Below are 18,984 nucleotides of genomic sequence, written 5' to 3' on the forward strand. Positions count from 1 at the left end.
CTGTGAACATATAACTACATGACCTATTAATCTCAAATGAAATTAGTTTCAAAACCTAGTTGGAACTACTTAAAACGCATACCACTGTAATCAAGAAAGTTACCTGCCATGAGAACCTTTTAAAAATTTTGGTTAAAAACAAAGATTATCCCAAGTAACAAGTTATTTTCAGGTGTAATTCAGTCTAATTAATCTATGTCTTCTCAAAAGACTTAAATATGCTAACATGATTTCTATTATTCTGAGCCTTGTGCTATTTGTACAAGCTCTCTCTATTATTTTCTTGAAAGATATATTGGAATGGTATGGAACAGAAACATACTAGAAGAACTAGCTACAAAATTCACTTCAAAGTGTTTATTATATATTTTGCCTAAAGAAAATGCAATACACTTAATAAAAGATTTGTTCTCCATCAAATGCTGTACAAAATATAAAGCACTGCTGGGAGGGAGGCCATCCTTGAAAATTCAATTCTTCCCATCCTCAGTCACCTGTTCTTCAATTCACAGGACTGAAGGGGACTTTTTGGTTGTGGTTGACAAAGTTACATGGAAGTACAGCACCTGGCAATGGATTTCCATTTCAGCAGAAATTTAGTAAAAAGAGAAGAGTCCTGTCCAATCATGCTTTTATAAACTGTCAGGAACAGCTTAGTTAATAGCAGTCAATTCTTACTTCCCCCATGAGATAGGCTGTAGTCTATTTTAATAATCAAGTACAAGTAGCTTCCAAAAGAAGTGCATTTATCCACAGTCTGGCACTTGATCATTCCAGATATTCTTTCATACTAGAAGTGTACTTTGTGGGAAATGATGCATAATAGCTTGCAAGTCACATTTATGCCCCAAACAACTTTTGCAGAAAGAACACATTAGCAAATACAATCTTTAGACACATAAAAGTCTGTAGGAAAACATTATGGCTTCCAAAAGAAAAAAAGAAATAAATTAAAAAGAAACAACAACAGTGAGTTGTAATCAGGCTCCCTCACAGCCCATAACCACGACATACATGAACACACCTAGGAGGAAGACTTAAGTTCTTCCTCGGTCCAGTGAGCTCAACATTTTCACAACAGGAGATGATCAGTTCCATGAAAACATTAGGCATCTTAAAACATACCAAAGGCAGTCTTAAGGAGGAGGTTCTTCTCCTCGAATAGCTTTGTACTTGGCCATGTCCTCTGGGAAGACTTTAGTCAGCTCTTGAATCAATAGGCTTTTAAATTTCTAGAATGAAAAAAGATGATTTTAGAACATAAAAAAAATTTAAAAATTGGCCATTTACTGGAGCCAGTCAAACAGAATAAGTTATTCACTGAAATATTTGCAAATAAATAGTCAACTAGGTCTACTATTCCTTGACCCCACTGAATAGTATTCAAGTCAGAAAGACAAGTCCTACAAGACCTTTATTCATAGTAACTGTCTGAAATCTATTTGCTGAGGCAAACTCAAGTGTTTTGTATTTTCTATAAACTAAACTAGCAATCAAACTCATTCAAGAAACAAAAGGAAACTGGACTCTTGATAAGCTCTGGTGCAGTGGTGTCCAATTTGTGGCCCTCAAGTCTATCATTTTAAAGAAGAAAACTGGCACTTACTTATTAATTGAAAATGTCCTGAACCATGTCCTGAAGCTTGTCTACACTTAGCGATTTAAAGCGCTCAGACTTGCTGCGCTCAAGGGGGTGATTTTTCACTCCCCTGAGCCAGCAAGTTAGAGCGCTATAAAATGTAGTGTAGGCAAGCTCTGAGCGCTGGGAGCCAGGCTCCAAGGGCTCGGAGGTAATCCACCTCCACGACCACACTTGCACTTCAAAGCACTACCGCGGGAACGTTCCCGCAGGAGCACTTTGAAGTTTCCAGTGTAGACATACCCTAAGAGGCCTGAATCAGCCCCCTTTCCACTATTTCCTCTAATGCTACCTAGCTCTTCTCTTCAAGCCCCAAGAGCAACTCTGATGTGAGCCAAGTTCCTCTGACCAACTGCTGTCCCTTCCCTGATGCAGCAGCTCAGCAACTCATCCAGTAGTTGCTTGCCACAGCACAGGGGAAAGAGAGAATAGTTCTGACTTCCCCGCCAGGCTGTGGGAGCTGTAGGGAGAAAAGGATAGAAGTTTGATTGATACTGCTTAAGACCAGGGAAGCACCTAGCAAAGCATGGCTGGTTTTCTTCCCTCACACAATCACCAGGACAAAGGTAGGGAATCTTTAGTAAGGGAGGGAAAGATACTGAGACCCAACTAATTATGGCTTCCTGAATCTTTACCCCAGCCCTGAAACTAGACAGAGCACCCTAGGAGCTTCTCTAATTTGTGCTATGGTGTCCAATAACTGGATATAGTCAGCGTACAGCATGCTCCAGTCACACCCTCTCCATCAGAAATATGACTTGTATAGTTAAACATAAAAATATTATGCTAGATCACAATAGGTTCACCAAGTCTGATATTCTATCCAAAAGGAGCATCTTACACCCAGCACTTCAGAAGGAATAAAAAGAATTCACTTAGACAAGTATGTAAGGCTACACATCATGAGGATGAAGACAGACCATTGAAACCTGGAGATCAATTTGTGTCTTGTAGCACGCATGTTGTTGTCCTCTGTGACTCTTTAAATCTAGCTATTCTTCAGCTGACGATTTTTTCCTGAATCTTGCTAAACTATCTCAATATCTTTCAGTAATGAATTTCTAAGACTGATTAAACATTATGTAACAGGATGCCCATGCTCTTACTGAAAAGAAACTGCTAATTCAAGAACTGTAAGTCAACCCTTTTTTTAAAATAAACATCATCTGCTACTCTGTGCCTCATCTCCCACTGAGGATAGTAAAATACATCTTTTATTAATTTTGTTGTTAGGTAAAACAATTTTTTGTTATACATCTATAACTTATCTACACACCAGTGTTCCAAATGCAATGAGGCCAAACAAGATTTTGAAAACATAACAATGCTTCTATTTAAGGGGAATAAGTGCAGACTGCTGTTACTGCTAAAGCTTAATTGTCCTCCACTCATGGGTTTAAGAATGGTTTGGGTTTTTTTAAGTTTGATTTAATCCCTTTAGCATCACACAAGGAGAAAATACTGTTATGGGCTGGGATACACCTTGTTGAAACTGATGTGGTTAAAGCTGTCCTTCACTCAGGAAAAGTGGAAGAAATATACAACTGCTTTACAAAACCAGAAAGGTGGAATAGCAGCCTACAGCCAAAACATGGACACACGTAAGGCACATGTGGGTGGAGAAGCTTTGCTAAGTATTGCTTTAGCAGCGGTGTATGAGACAGGGAAGCAGTAAGAACACACAACAAAATCAGCAGAAGAGCAGAAAGTCAAGGACAAAGGCTTGCCTGGGAGCATGATAAAAGCCTAGAGAGATTTTTGGGCTAAGTACTGGTTGAAAGAGGCTTGGAACTGTGAGCAAAGAAACTCTCTCCTGTTTGATTCCTGCTGTGTTTGGGGAAACATGACTCTCTAAATTCTTTGAAAATAAAGAGGCCTGCATTGAAGATACCAAGCTCCATCATCAGTTTCTTCTGACCAATACAACCCACAGAACCCTGAATTTTTGTGGACTATTTGGGTCATATAAGGGTAAAGCATCATACTTTATTAGAAAGAGATAATTAGAGAGGATCCTTCATGTTTTTCTATTCCTAGAACTATTTAATGGTGAATGTGCACACCATAGCTATACTTAGGAAATTACACATATTCAGTGTCTATGGAATAGCAGTAGTAACAAAACCAACTAGCTCTTACACAGCACACTTTCCATCATTATATATCAAAGCACTTTACAAGAGGTGGCAGCTCTATGAACAGACTGTATAAAGAAGATTAGATGAGATGTGTGTTATGGCTAAAGAAATGAAAGTTTGATTTTGTATTCAACCTTACTATAGAATTAGAGACCATAACTACAAGACAGGCTGCAACATTATCAGTTAAAACAAACAGACTGGAGATAAGACCCAGTGCAACTCATTAAAGAAAATCCGATAATCACGCAAATTTAAAAAAAAAAAAAAAAAAAAGACGACAAGGCTTACAAATACTTAAATATGGTTCCTATTCTTATTATAAAGAACACAATTATACTTTTAATACATTATACTCATCTTACCTTCATTGTGTCAATTTTGCCTTTTACTTGTTCATTTTTAGCCAAAGCCCTTTCCAAACACTCTTTAGTGTAAAGCTGGGGATTACGGCCTTGATCTATGTATCTGGAAATATGAAAGATGCCATGTAAGTGTATCACGTAGGCTAAGATATTCCTCATCTTCACTAAATACAGCAATGTGAAGCTCAATTACACTGAGTAAAAGTAATATACAAGCATGCTTTGTATTCCGCCATCTGAAGCATGCATTCTAATATGTGGATTAGGCCAGCAGCTCCTAGACTGTGATCCAAGGAGCACCTGCCTGGTTTTCAATGACCAGCTGCTTCTAAGTGTCCAGATTTTTCCTTGTGGAGAGTCTAGAGGGTTGTAGAATGTGAATAGCTAACTCTCTCCAGACCACCAGTAAGTACATGAAAGCTGGAGAAGAAACAGGAGTCACCATCAGTAAATGGACCAGCAGTGAGAGTAAAGCAAAGTGATGTGACAACCATAGCGAAGTGGTATACAGGGAGAAAGGAATAAAGCAGAAGATCAAGAGGAACTGGGTAGACCAAACTGTTGAGATGGGGGAGGGGGAAGAGAATGTATGTTGACTTCTTTTAAAAAGGTCACACTTACTTTATTAGAAAGTGCTAAAAAGGCATAAGGATTTCCCTAATTTTACTATGCCATAGAAACAATTACTGTAGTTGGCACAAGGATGTTGTGTGATTGAAAAATAAATTGAAAGATATTGTCTCAAACTATATAAATGTGGACTGAACTATAAGAAAGTTTTGAGACCACCAAGTTTAGCCATCTACAATTAGCAATACTATACACATCTCTCAGCTTGTCATATTTGAGGTAATTTAGAATTCATGAAATTGGATGACTAATGTGCTAACTCAATGAACAATATAAGATGACTCACACAGCTCTGCCATTCACCTGTTATACTCACTGATCTAGTTTGGGCCAATTAACAGCTGACAGCCAATTATGTAAATATATGCAGTGATTATGGTGTACAAAAACAGGGGCTCTGATAAAAACCAAATTAAATTTCACTTGTAATCTAAAGCAAGATCTGAATCCTGAATAAAGAAACAGAGTGAGATGGAAAGCTATGTATAGTACCAAGTCACTGAATTAGATAAGATCTTCCCAAGCCTTAAGTTACGCAATTTTATGCAAACACAGACGACAAAATAAACAGATGTGAAAATAGATGGATAATTCATAATTTGCCTCATTCCAAAAGAATCTGAAGGAAAGAGTATTTTTAAAGTCAAATTTACAAAACATAAAAACTGCAGCGGAAATGTCTAACACTACAAGATTAATTGTCTCTTCAATTTGATGATGTGTGGAGGTTGATCCCTAGATGTAAAGTTACTTACTCAAAAACCTCTAAAGGTACACTTATATCATGAAGTTGCTGTCGGCACTTGTCAATATCTTGCAAGCCTGTAACCATAAAATTCCTAGGAAGAGAAAAATCATGTGGTTATAAAACCAGACCCAAATTAGTTACAGACATCCTTCAATATTTTCATAGCTACAATGTATAACTGATCTCACTGTTATTGGGTTGCTGTCTACAAGAGGCTGCAGAATAAACAATGGAATGAAGAGGTTCTCATGGCACCTTCTCCATGTGTAAGCCTGGATTCCTAATGCATTTCTAAATCAAAGACTTGGGTACATAACACATCATACTGAGTATAGGAGTCTCTTCCAAACAGGTAAATTAGAATCATTAATCCCACCAGGGCAGTCACAAAACAGATTATTGTTGCAATCACATGTCCCAGATTTGAACATACTACAAACAAGTTTGGAAATCAGTATATTTTCCTGTGGGGCTGCACACTTGGCACCACTGCCTCCTGTTGAGTCACTGCTAATATACTATTCTTCAAAGTTAAGTTTACAGTTTATTTAGACATAAGTATTGCTCTTCACACAACAATGCAACTGCATATTAGAGATCTGCTCTCCGCCTGTGAAAGGTGTTACTTGACATTTGTGCACTGGTCCATCACGGACAAACCCGTCCTCACTACTCCTAGGCTAGGCGGCACCACGGGCCACCGCACGCCCGGGCTGTTACAGGCCAGCGCTGCTCTGGGAAGTGCCCCACACCCGCTTCCCACAAGGCCCCACAGCGCCTGGCACTGCTCCGCTGGGCTCAGCCACGCTCCGACCCAGCCGCACAGCGCGGGGGCCACTGAACGGGGGGAGGGGGTCTCACAGCTTCTGGTTGAGCCCGGCCTGGCTGCTGGGCTGGAAGTCGCTGACGATGATGCCGAGCTGCCGGATGTTCTCCACGAACTTCTCCAGCTGCTCCTCCAGCGAGTCGAACTTCTCCGCCATCGCCCTGCGCCGCCACTTCCGGGTCAGCCGTCACTTCCGGTCGCGCGCCCGAGAGCGGCAGGGCGGGGTACAACCGGGGTTCTCGCGCTGGCCCCACGGCCCCGCCCCGAGGACTCGCCCTGTGGTACGAGGGGCTCGGCTCGACTCCCCCCAGCCCCGGGACAGAAGGAGGCCGAGCCCGGCCTTAGGGGAAAGCTCCCCGGGGGTGTGGGCAGCTCGCGGGTCCCGCTCGGCCCTGGAGCCGAAGACGGACGAGCTCCGGAGGAGTTGCCGGGTGTGGGCGCAGCTGCGCTCCCGTCAGCCTCCCCAACCTATTATGTGCCGCGGGGAACCAGCTGACTGAGGGCGTGGCGCCATGGTTGCCATGCTGAGGATGGTGCGGTGGCAGTGTGGACACTGCTTGCTCTGTGTCGAGTAATAGGCCACCTGCAGCCCTCCTTTAGCATCCCGTGCAACTCTGTCAGTTCGTAGTGCCCTACTCAGGAGTCACTGATTTTATAGAACTCTGTCATACCCCCCTTTTAGGTATCTCTTTTCCAAGCTGAAAAGTCCCAGTCTTATTAATCTCTCCTCATATGGGAGCCGTTCCATACCCCTAATCGTTTTTGTTGACCTTTTCTGAACCTTTCCAATTCTAGTATATCTTTTTTGAGATGGGGCAACCACGTTGGCACACAATATTCAACATGTGGGCATAGCATGGCTTTATATAGAGGCAGTATGATATTTTCTGTCATCTTATCTATGCCTTGCTTAATGTTTCCCAACATATCTGTTCCCTTTTTTGACTGCTGCTGCATGTTGAATGCATATTTTCAGAGAACTATCCACAATGACTTCAGGATTGCTTTCTTGAGTGATAACCACTAATTTAGACCCCATCATTTTATATATATAGTTGGTATTATCGTTTCTGATGTGCATTACTTTGCATTGATTAACATTGAAATTCATCTGCTAGTTTGTTGCCCAGTCACCCAGTTTTGAGACATCCTTTTATAGCTCTTTGCAATCTGCCTGGGACTTAACTGTCTTGAGTAGTTTTGTTTCATCTGCAAATTTTCCCACCTCACTGTTTACCCTTTTTCCAGATCATTTATGAATATGTTGAATAGGACTGGGCCCAGTACAGACCCCCGGAGGACACCACTATTTACCTCTCTCCATTCTGAAAACTGATAATTTATTCCTACCATTTGTTTCCTATCTTTTAACCAGTTACTGATCCATGGTAGGACTTTCTCTCTTATCCCATGACAGCTTACTTTGCTTAAGAGCCTTTGGTGAGGGAACTTGTTAAAGGCTTTCTGAAAATCGAAGTATACTATATCCACTGGATTACCCTGGGTCCACATGTTTGTTGACCCCCCCCCCCAAAGAATTCAAGTAGATCAGTGAGGCATGATTTACCTTTACAAAAAACATGTTTATTCTTCACCAGTAAATCATGTTAATCTAGGTGTTTTACAATTTTGTTCTTTACTAAGTACTGAAGTCAGGCTTACCAGCTTGTAATTGCCGGGATCACTTCTGGAGCCCTTTTTAAAAATTGGCCTCACATTAGCTATCCTCCAGTCATTTGATACAGAAGCTGATTTAAATCATAGGTTACAGACTACAGTTAGTCAATTTCACATTTGAGTGCCTTCAGAACTCTTGCCATCTATTCCTGGTGATTTATTACTGTTTAGTTTGTCAATTTGTTCCAAAACCTCCTCTATCTGGGACAGTTCCTCAGATTTGTCACCTAAAAAGAACAGCTTAGGTTTGGGAATCTCCCTCACATCCTTAGCCATGAAGTTCGATGCAAAGAATTCATTTAGTTTCTCCACAATGGCCTTATCGTCCTTGAGTGCTCCTTTAGCATCTCCATCGTCCAATGGCCCCACTGATTGTTTAGCAGGCCTCCTGCTTCTGATGTACTTAAAAAAATTGTTGCTAGCTGTTCTTCACATTCTTTTTTGGCCTTCCTAATTATATTTTTACACTTCAGTCGCCAGAGTTTGTGCTCCTTTCTATTTTTCTCACTAAGATTTAACTTCCACTTTTTAAAGGATTCCTTTTTGCCTCTCACTGTTTGTTTTACTTTGTTGTGTAGCCATAATAGCACTTTTTTGGTTCTTTTACTTAGTTTTTTTAATTCGGGGTATACATTTCAATTGAGCCTCTATTATGGTGTCTTTAAAAAGCTTGCAGGGATTTCACTTTTGGTGCTTTACCTTTTAATTTCTGTTTAACTAACCTCCATTTTTCTGTAGTTCCCCTTTCTGAAATTAAATGCTTCATTGCTGGGCTGCTGTGGTGTTTTCGCTGCCACAGGGATGTTAAATTTCATTATATTATGGTCACTATTACCAAGTGGTCCAGCTATATTCACCTCTTGGACCAGATCCTGCGCTCCACTTAGGACTAAATCAAGAATTGCCTCTCCTCTGGTGGGTTCTAGGACTAACTGCTCCAAGAAGCAGTCATTTAAGGTGTCAAGAAACTTTATCTCTACATCTTGTCCTGAGGTGACGTACTCAATCATTATGGGGATAGTTGAACTCCCCTATTATTATTGCGTTATTAATTTTAATAGTCTCTCTAATCTCTCTGAGCATTTCACAGTCACTATCACCATCCTGGTCAGGTGGTCAGTAATATATTCCTACTGCTATATTCTAATAATTCAAGCATGGAATTACTATCCATAGAGATTCTGTGGTACAGTTTGGTTCATTTCAGATTTTTACTTCATTTGATTCTACTTTCTTTTACATATAGTGCCACTCCCACATCAGCACGACTTGTTCTCTACTTCCGATATTTTTTGTACCCTGGTTTTACTGTGTCCGTTTGGTTATCCTCCACATTTTTGTGATGCCTGTTATGTCAATAGCTTTATTTAGTATGAGGCACCCTAGTTCACCCATCTTATTATTTAGACTTCTAGCATTGGTATATAAGCACTTTAAAAACTTGTCTCCTTTTAGCTGTCTGCCATTACATGATGTAATTGAATGGGACTTTTTTCCATTTAACTGTTGTTCATCAGTTCCTACCTGTATTTTATCATCTTCTATACTCTCCTCCTTACTAGGACATTGACATCTCCATTAATAGATCCTCCCCTAAGGGATGTCTCTGTCTGAACCACATGCTCCTCCATACATTGTCTGCTTTCCCCCAGTCCTTAGTTTAAAAATTGCTCTATGACTGTTTTAATTTTAAGTGTCAGAAATCTGGTTCCATTTTGGTTTAGGTGGATCCCATCCTTCCTGTATAGGCTCCCCCTTTCCCAAAAGTTTCCCCAGTTTCTAATAAATCTAAATCTCTCCTCCCTACACCATCGTCTCATCCACACGTTGAGACCCTGCAGTTCTGCCTGCGTACCTGGCCCCATGCGTGGAACTGGAAGCATTTCAGAGAATGCTACCTTAGAGGTCCAGGACTTCAATCTCTTACCTAGCAGCCTAAATTTGGTCTCCAGGACCTCTCTCCTATCCTTCCCTATGTCATTGGTACTTACATGTACAGTGAACATTGGCTTGCTCTCCCCAGCGATATACATAAGTCTATCTAGATATCTTGAGAGATCTGCACCCTTTGCACCAGGCAGGCACATCACCAGGCAGTTCCCTTGGTCATTGCAAACCCAGCTATCTATGTTTCTAATGATCAAATCACCCATTACTAGTACCTATCTCTTCCTAATAATTGGAGTTCCCTCTCCTGGAGAGAGATCCTCAGTGTGAGAGGATACTACATCATCATCTGGAAGGAGGATCCCTGCTATGGGATCGTTTCTCTCTGCTCCAGTTGGATGTTCTCCTTCCCTGAACTTTCATCCTCCTCAACAGCACAGAGGCTATCAAACCAGGGGTGAGACCATTCTACTGTGTCCTGGAAAGTCTCATTTAGGTACATCTCTGTCTCCCTCCAGTTCAGGCACTCTCATCTCCAAAGCCTGTACACCGTCTCCGAGGGCCAGGAGCTCCTTGCACTAAATGCACATATATGTCACCTGCATCATATATGCTGCATTGGGTGCAATAAACGGGATAGCCCTTACTCTTGCTGGACTTCTGCCTACATTGTCTTTTTACTCGTGAAGCTTGTTCCTTTGTTATTGTTTTGTTTTTTATCAAGGGGTGTTTTTGGCTTTAAGTTTAAAGAATGGTAAGTGTATCTAGGCTCCCTTCATAATCCCCCTGTAAACTCCTTTGCAAAACTCCCCATTTAGCTGCTCCTGTTCCCTAAGCTCCTCCGGTTGCTTAGGAGCGGGCTTTTTAAATCCCTGGTCTTCCTGAGTAGCTCCACTCCCTGGTTAAGAGTTGATGGGTGCTAAAAGGCTTAGGGATCAAAGCCTTGTTAAGAAGCTCTCAGCCTTGCCTAGCAGGCCACAAGGCTCAGCACATGCACAATCAGCGCATGGCCCCCCAAACAAACAGACCACATGGTATATTTCAGTTAAGCAGCAAGCATACCACAAAAACAAACACACACTAAAGACAACAAACTTAACCCAAGGGTCATGTAATTGCTCCTCCTTCACATGGAGAACTCCTTTGCAAAACTCCCTTAGCCACTCCTGTTCCCTAGCTTTTTTTTGTTTTTTTTGTTTACTCAATGTTTACTTGCTTGCTAATTTAAAATTTTCACCCTGATGAATTATAGTAAAAAGTTGTATGGATTGCCTGAGGTGGGGCTTTTTGCACATCGATTTTCTGCACTGGCTTTCTCACTCAAAGTACTATTTTTGAAGAATCAAATTATTAGTTCTCAACAAATATTTCAGAATGAATGGTGGTAGTCAAAGCGAACAGTACTTGTAAATGCACATCAAGCACCACAAATTCATAGCTTCAGGAAAATACCCACTTATATTTATAAATCTACAGCAAGCACTACTGAGTTCTTAGCACAGGGGTGGGCAAATGTTTTTGGCTTGAGGGCCACATCAGGGAATAGAAATTGTATGGTGGGCCATGAATGCTCACAAAATTGGGGTGTGGGAGGGAGAGAGGGCTCTGTTTTGGGGGGTGGGTTCTGGGGTTGGGCTAGGGTTGAGGAGTTTGGGGTGTAGGATGGTGCTCTGGGCTGGGACCAAGGGGTTCCCACTGATTGGTAACAATCTAGCATTACAAGCTTTTTTCACTTTTTTCTCTACTGTCAATACAGCTCTCATTCTGGTTTTTGTCTGGTGGCAAAAACTCAGCACTCAGATCCAGGAATGTGAACTTTTGCATCCAAAAGTTCTGCAGCCATTGCTTGTCATCCCAAACCTGCATTACAATGTGATCCCACCAGTCCGTGCTTGTTTCTCAGGCCCGGAAACAGCACTGAACTGTCTGCAGTTGCTCCATGAACACCACCAACAACCTTGAATTGGTTTTTGCTATGTCCCTTAGCAAAATATCTTCAAAGTCCTTTTCATGACCATGGGTGTTGCAGTAAACTTATAAGTCTGTAAATCCAGGAGAAGTGTGTGCTCTGTATTTGCAACATTCATAAGAATTGTGTGGAATTCTGTAGTCTTAGTGCTTCTGTCAGAGATGGCAGACACTGAGAAGCACCATGTGGGTTTGTGGGATTTTTTTTTAAAAGAGTGAAAGTTATGATAAGGATGGCATTATGGGATGGAGAAGGTTGCATGCTGGGAGCCTGACCCTACCTCCCAGACAGCCCTGGATGAGTCATTACTATCCCACAATGCATTGCAGAAGTGTCCCAAGAGGCATTGCACTGAACAGCAGAACATGACACCCTGGGATCCCTACCCTTGCACCTTACATCAACACAAGTGTAATGCCCGACCTGTACTGGAGGCTGTTGGACCATAAAAGAAATGGGAACAGTACAGATTGGCTGCTCAAAAGCAGCTCATGGTGTTAAGATTTTTTTTAAAGGGGGGAGCCCAGAACAGCTGCTGGGGAGTGGTCCAGAGAACTCCAAGGATAACAGGGCAGTTGAAATAGGGTGAGCTTGAACCCAGGACAGGTGGTTTTTATTTGGGGGGTGAGGGGAGAGGGAAACAAGGAAGAACAGCTGGCAGCTTCCTCTTCAGCCTCCAGAGTGCTGCTGTGAACATACCAAACAGGAAGTTGGTGAAGTCTAGAGAGAGGCTGCACAGCACTGGAGGAGACAGAGAAGGTGCAGTAGAGAGCCAGGCAGCAAGCAGCACCAGAGAAGAAAGGATGCAGTAAGTGGGGAGCCAATGTATAGGGGCCCCTGGGTCAAGTTGTGTTATCAAAGCTGACAGAAAGTCCAGTTCAGGAGGGATAGCAAAGACACTCAGTAGAAAAAGTAGAGAGAGCCTCATCCTTGAAAGAGGAAAGACAGTGGTATAAAGGGAAAAGAGGAAAAAGTTAAAGGAAGAACAGTACAGTTAAACAAGAGTCTCTAAGTAAGCTAAGAAATTATTAGAAAAACAGAAAATGGTAAGAAAAGTAAAGCAAGAAACAAATAAACATAATAAAATATAAACTGTAATTAAAGAGAAACAGACTTAAGAAAGAAAAAGTAAGCTGTAGCCAAAGTAAGAAAAGAATTAGGACTGTAAAACAAAACTTCTGGACAGCATATTAAGGTATATGAGAAGTGACAGGAATATAGAAATTTTCAGAGAACAAAGAGTCTGTAAGCCAGAAAGTAGTGAAAGAATAATTGTTCAATCAAGAAACCAACACACAAGGAATATCTCTTTATTTGTGCTGGAACTCACAAGAGTAAACAAATATTGGACAAAAGGATAGCTGAAGATATAACAAAACATCCTAAGAACCTTTCCTCCGGACTCTGGGTGACAGCTGCTGAAAACTGAACATATAGCAGCATGGTTTATATTCTAGTGCATTGTATTTTCTAATTCAAAATTCTGTTTTTATACATGTAAATTGTTACCTATAAAGTGAGTTTAATTAAGATAATTATTAATATACAGTAGATAACAGTAATAGTTCTAATAGTTTACAGTATAAGTCTAAGTGGGAATTCCTGCTAAAACAACTAACTCTGATTTACTTCTGATTATTCTCCACTTAACTGATTTCAACTTTACCCCAGCTGATTGAGATAAAACATAATTTGGCCTCTAGATTGCCTCTGCCTCTCCTTATTGCTTTGATTTAGAACACCCCTCCATTGGGCTCATTGCATAAGCACTCGTGGTGAATATGTGCAGCAGCCACACAAGCTGGTAAGTGTACACCATTCAAGCGGTATACAAACTTTGGCAGCTGTACGCTGATGTAATTCACTTCCACCACAGTTTCTAGTGTAGACACAGCCTCAGTCTCTGCTTTCTCTCTCCCCCATCCTCATCCATAGCCCCTTTCATAGACCCTAACTTCCACAAATGTCCCATGGGCCTCCCCATCATGTCCACTCTCTCCTCTCTGTAAGTCAGATTGATGAACCATCTAGATTTGTGAGACTGAGACCCCAGATTGTTCCTCAGCTGGGATAGCTGCCAGAGAAGCAGTGGGAACTATGCTCCTCTCAGCTCCACCTTCTTATCTTCCCCCTGAAAACAGCACAGTGACCATGGAGGGAGCAGTGGGAGTTGTTATTGCAGGAGAGTTACTGTGAAGAGAGCACATTATCAATTGAGTTCAATCTCACAAATGTTAAGAAATGTGTTGTGACACTCTTGTGACAGGAACAGTGAGGGTATGAAGGGCAAAGTACAGGGGGCACTTGTGGACAACTTTAAACTTTACAAACCTTAATCATCTTTACCAAACTTTTACCATGTCAGCATAGTTCAACAATACAAAGTTATTAAAATTAGTTCAGATTGCTAAAAAGGAAATAGCCTACAGTAAACCAGTAAAACCAGAAAATAGAGTAAATTCTAACATGTACATCAACTTCTCAGACCCACACATCCGCTCAGTAATACACTCCTATCTTTACTCCAAGCAAGTCAACAATTATCAACCATGGTCACCAAGGTGCCAAAAAGTTGCCACACCTAACTTTTAGGGACCTAGAAGAATCACTGGGGTTCACAAAACCTGAGTTAGTATCTAGAATCCCTATACAATTAATTGGAAGAGATAGCCCCCTCAGAACAGGATTCACAAAAGCCAGTGTGCTGTAGGTGGCTCCTGGCCTGCACTAGCCAATGGGATGTGACAAGCTGATGGGTATGTGCCAAGTCCAACCCCTCTTTTGGAGATAGCCCTCTAAGTCTGTACTGCAGGGAAACACCTCCTTCTCTTGGTGTTAGGTGCCTATGCCATTTCAGAAGGAAGCTGGGAGGGTCCTCCATCATAACTTTTAGCCCAGTGTTTAGTGTGTTTACTTGAGATGTGGGAGACTCCTAGTTTAACTCCCCCCTCCACATAGGGGGAAGAAGGGATTTGAACAGGGATCTATAGCATCACAGATTAGTGCTTTAACCACTGGACAATGGGATACTCGGATGCAGGGCTTCCTCGGTCTCTCCAGTTGAAGATGTTCCACTTTCAATAAATAATTTAAAAATGTTTTAATTGAAACAGTTAGATACATATGGTCTTTTGTGAATGTAGCCTTTGCTGCAAAAAGTTGTGAACAATAATAAGGTGTATAATTCTTACCTTCTGTAAATTAGCACAGGCTTTGAGCATTCTAAATTTGTCAAGTAAATAACTTAATATTGAGAAACAGTTTTCTTTCTCCTGAAAAAAATCAATACTATATAATAATTAGCATAATTTACAAATGCCAGGTGATTATAGTTTGACAATATTCCTGTTTTTTCCTTTTGTTATGGATAACACTGTAGCTCTTTGCACTACTTTTACTTTACCTTTTTATTTTTCCTTTGTTATTGTTATTCATATTTTTCTGAATATCTCTGTTTCTCTATTCTACAGAAACTAATGAAAGTAGGAAGCATACAATATAGCTAGTGGCTTCTCTACAATAAAAAACTTTGCCATTTGAAATGCTGAGAAGTGAAAACTCACTGCTACTTGCTATGGCCCCATACAATGAGCTCTGGAGGGAGTGAAAGTTCATAGGATTATTCTTGTGCAGTTTTCTCGAAATTCTTCCATCAAAAGCAAATATTCTAATTAATTAATTATGTGTGTACCCAGCCCCATCTCAGTCCACCCCACAACCCAACATTTAATTATGCACCTCCACCCCTGACTCCACATCAGCTACCAACTTTGTCCCACAAACACACATCAATTCTGCCTGCCTCAACACCTCTTCTGTCCCACGCATCTGCTCCTCCTGCAGCTCCTGGGGTTCTTCATCCTGCCTCTCAACCAGGTCGGGACAGTACATCTGCAGAAGGTTCCTCTTCTCTGCCTTCCCAGGCCTGAAGGGAGGCAGGCAGCTCCATGGGTTCTTTATCCCCTTCTAAGACCTGGAGTTGCAGGGTTGAATTGGAGAGAAGCAGAAAGGAGCCAGCACATTTTTCACAGGAGGATTGCAGAGAGGAGGGCAAAGAGACACTGGAGCTGCTGGAGTCTCTGTGAAAATGTTCCCTTTCTCTGCCTCTTTCCTCAGGAGCCTACAATTTTGAGGTAGGATAGGGGACCTGTCTCCTCCAGCAGCTCTGACCAGCTGTTCTTTCCCAGGAAGGCAGCCAATCAGTGGATGTTTTTTGCATGGGTAGGGCTGAAAAATCCCATTAAAACTGGAGCTTCTCACAGCATCATGAAATTGGCTCCAGAGGGGGCTAAAATTGCAACTGAGTCACGAGAGTTGGCAACACCACTCATAGCACAAAAACAAAGGAAAATTAAATGGTGGCAAATTCAGCTGATAAAAATAAATACTTTTTTACACAATGCATCATTAAACAGTGGAACTGATTGCCACAGGATGTTTTAAGGCCAAGAATTTAGCAAGATTCAAAAAGGATTGGACACTGGAAGGGGTCAACTTACTGCAGGTGCCTCCTTGTTGCTAGGCATAGCATAGTAGCTCTCTCTCTATTGGGGGATCTGCCGGTGGCTGCACCACCTCTGCTGTGGCTTGTCTCTTCATGTGACTTGGCCGTCTGTTAGCGAGAATTTTTAAGCAATCGGTAAACTCGGGGGTTGTACCATACGACTGGAGAATTGCTAACGTAGTTCCTATTTTTAAGAAAGGGAAAAAAAGTGATCCGGGTAACTATAGGCCTGTTAGCTTGACGTCTGTAGTATGTAAGGTCTTGGAAAAAATTTTAAAGGAGAAAGTAGTTAAGGACATTGAGGTCAATGGTAATTGGGACGAATTGCAACATGGATTTACTAAAGGTAGATCGTGCCAAACCAACCTGATCTCCTTCTTTGAGAAGGTGACAGATTACTTAGACAAAGGAAATGCGGTAGATCTAATTTACCTCGATTTCAGTAAGGCGTTTGACACGGTTCCGCATGGGGAACTGTTAGTTAAATTGGAAAAGATGGGGATGAATATGAAAGTTGTAAGGTGGATAAGGAACTGGTTAAAGGGGAGACTCCAGCGGGTCGTACTGAAGGGTGAACTGTCAGGCTGGAAGGAGGTTACTAGCGGAGTCCCTCAAGGATCGGTTTTGGGACCGATCTTATTTAACCTATTTATTACTGACCTTGGCACGAAGAGCGGGAATGTGTTAATAAAGTTTGCGGATGACACGAAGCTGGGGGGTATTGCTAACACGGAGAAGGACCGGGATACTATTCAGGAAGATCTGGACCACCTTGTACACTGGAGTAATAGTAATAGGATGAAATATAATAGTGAAAAGTGCAAGGTCATGCACTTAGGGATTAATAATAAGAATTTTAGATATACGTTGGGGACGCATCAGTTGGAAACGACGGAGGAGGAGAAGGACCTTGGGGTATTGGTTGATAGCAGGATGACTATGAGCCGCCAATGTGATATGGCTGTTAAAAAAGCAAATGCGGTTTTAGGATGCATCAGGCGAGGTATTTCCAGCAAGGAGAAGGAGGTGTTAGTGCCGTTATATACGGCGCTGGTGAGACCCCACCTGGAATATTGTGTGCAGTTCTGGTGTCCCATGTTTAAGAAGGATGAATTCAAACTGGAACAGGTTCAGAGACGGGCTACTAGGATGATCCGAGGAATGGAAAACCTGCCTTATGAAAGGAGACTCAAAGAGCTTGGCTTGTTAAGCCTGGCCAAAAGAAGGCTGCGGGGGGATATGCTTGCTCTATATAAATATATCAGGGGGATTAACGTTAGGGAGGGAGAGGAATTATTTAAGTTTAGTACTAATGTAGGCACAAGGACGAATGGGTACAAACTGGATATTAGGAAGTTTAGACTTGAAATTAGACGAAGGTTTCTAACCATTAGGGGAGTGAAGTTCTGGAACAGCCTTCCGAGGGAAGTAGTGGGGGCAAAAGACTTATCTGGCTTTAAGACTAAGCTTGATAAGTATATGGAGGGGATGTTATGATGGGATAGTTTAATTTGGGCAATTGATTTTGGATTATCGGCAGATAAGTCTGCTCAATGGTCTGTGAGGGGATGTTGGATGGGATGGGAACTGAGTTACTGCAGAGAATTCTTTCTTGGGTGCTGGCTGGTGAGTCTTGCCCACATGCTCAGGGTTTAGCTGATCGCCATATTTGGGGTCGGGAAGGAATTTTCCTCCAGGGCGGATTGGCAGAGGCCCTGGAGGTTTTTCGCCTTCCTCTGCAGCGTGGGGCATGGGTCGCTTGCTGGTGGATTCTCTGCAGCTTGAGGTCTTCAAATCACAATTTTGAGGATTTCAATAACTCAGTCATGGGTTAGGGGTTGTTATAAATGTGTATGGGTAGGGTTTTGTGGCCTGCCTTGTGCAGGAGGTCAGACTAGATGATCATATTGGTCCCTTCTGACCTATGAGTCTATGAGTCTATGAGGTCACTTCCAAGTCTCCCCCCTTCCAGGGTAGTCCATGAACAAAAAGCAGAAGGAATTAATGCAAATAAACTGAATAAATAAGAGATAGTGGGAAATGACTCCATCTCAGGGTGTATCAGAAACTGGCCCTCCCTTTTCTCAGGGAGAGGCCTTCAGGCAGCCCTTTCCTCAAGCACGGAGGATTGAAGGTCTGATCTCTTCCCAGGTCTGCTCACAAGTGAGCTGTTCTTCTCCCCTTTTAAGCTTTTCCTCCAGCCTGTATATGCCTTCCAGATATGGTGGGGGAAGTGCTGGCTGAGCCCAGAGCAACTCCTTAACCCTTGTTCTCCAGTGTGGGGTTTATGTACCCATTGCACACTCTCCCCCTTGAGAGGGCATCTGGGAACTGCGGCCAGTCAATTGACCCCTTCCCCCCGTGCTTTCCATGAAATAATTCAGCATTTTGGAGAGCTTTTCTTGCTCTGTGCTGAATTTGAAGGGTGTACAGCTGGAGGGACAGTTACAAGCACATAAACTGGGGGTTCATGTCCGTCATGGCATTTAACCACCTTAAGGGGCATGATCGGTTTCAAGCTTGAATGGATTTCCCAGGTGAATCCTTCGTGAATATATGCCCACACAACAGTTTGCAGCTCAAATATAGTACAGGGTGTTC

At 42.0% G+C, this 18,984-nt stretch overlaps 1 protein-coding gene across 1 annotated transcript; it reads right to left on the reverse strand.

The window, feature by feature from the left end:
* Positions 1 to 342: 342 nt before the first annotated feature.
* Positions 343 to 6,541, reverse strand: MED10 (mediator complex subunit 10). The gene is made up of 4 exons (XM_032769510.2): positions 6,382 to 6,541; positions 5,528 to 5,611; positions 4,143 to 4,245; positions 343 to 1,232 (listed from the first exon to the last, which is right to left on the reverse strand). Exons 1-4 carry the CDS (start codon positions 6,501 to 6,503, stop codon positions 1,137 to 1,139), a joined length of 405 nt encoding a protein of 134 aa, XP_032625401.1. The 5' UTR covers positions 6,504 to 6,541; the 3' UTR covers positions 343 to 1,136.
* Positions 6,542 to 18,984: the final 12,443 nt, after the last annotated feature.

Source organism: Chelonoidis abingdonii, chromosome 2, assembly GCF_003597395.2.
Source record: "Chelonoidis abingdonii isolate Lonesome George chromosome 2, CheloAbing_2.0, whole genome shotgun sequence".
Classification (NCBI taxonomy): domain Eukaryota; kingdom Metazoa; phylum Chordata; order Testudines; family Testudinidae; genus Chelonoidis; species Chelonoidis abingdonii.

What these genes read in the sequence shown, in the direction of transcription:
- MED10 (XM_032769510.2), bottom strand. Translation starts at nt 6,503, where the DNA reads ATGGCGGAGAAGTTCGACTCGCTGGAGGAGCAGCTGGAGAAGTTCGTG. An exon ending in GTACCTTTAGAGGTTTTTGA is followed by an intron (nt 4,246 to 5,527) that starts GTAAGTAACTTT and finishes TCATATTTCCAG; the next exon opens with ATACATAGATCAAGGCCGTA. An exon ending in GCAAAATTGACACAATGAAG is followed by an intron (nt 1,233 to 4,142) that starts GTAAGATGAGTA and finishes TTTTCATTCTAG; the next exon opens with AAATTTAAAAGCCTATTGAT.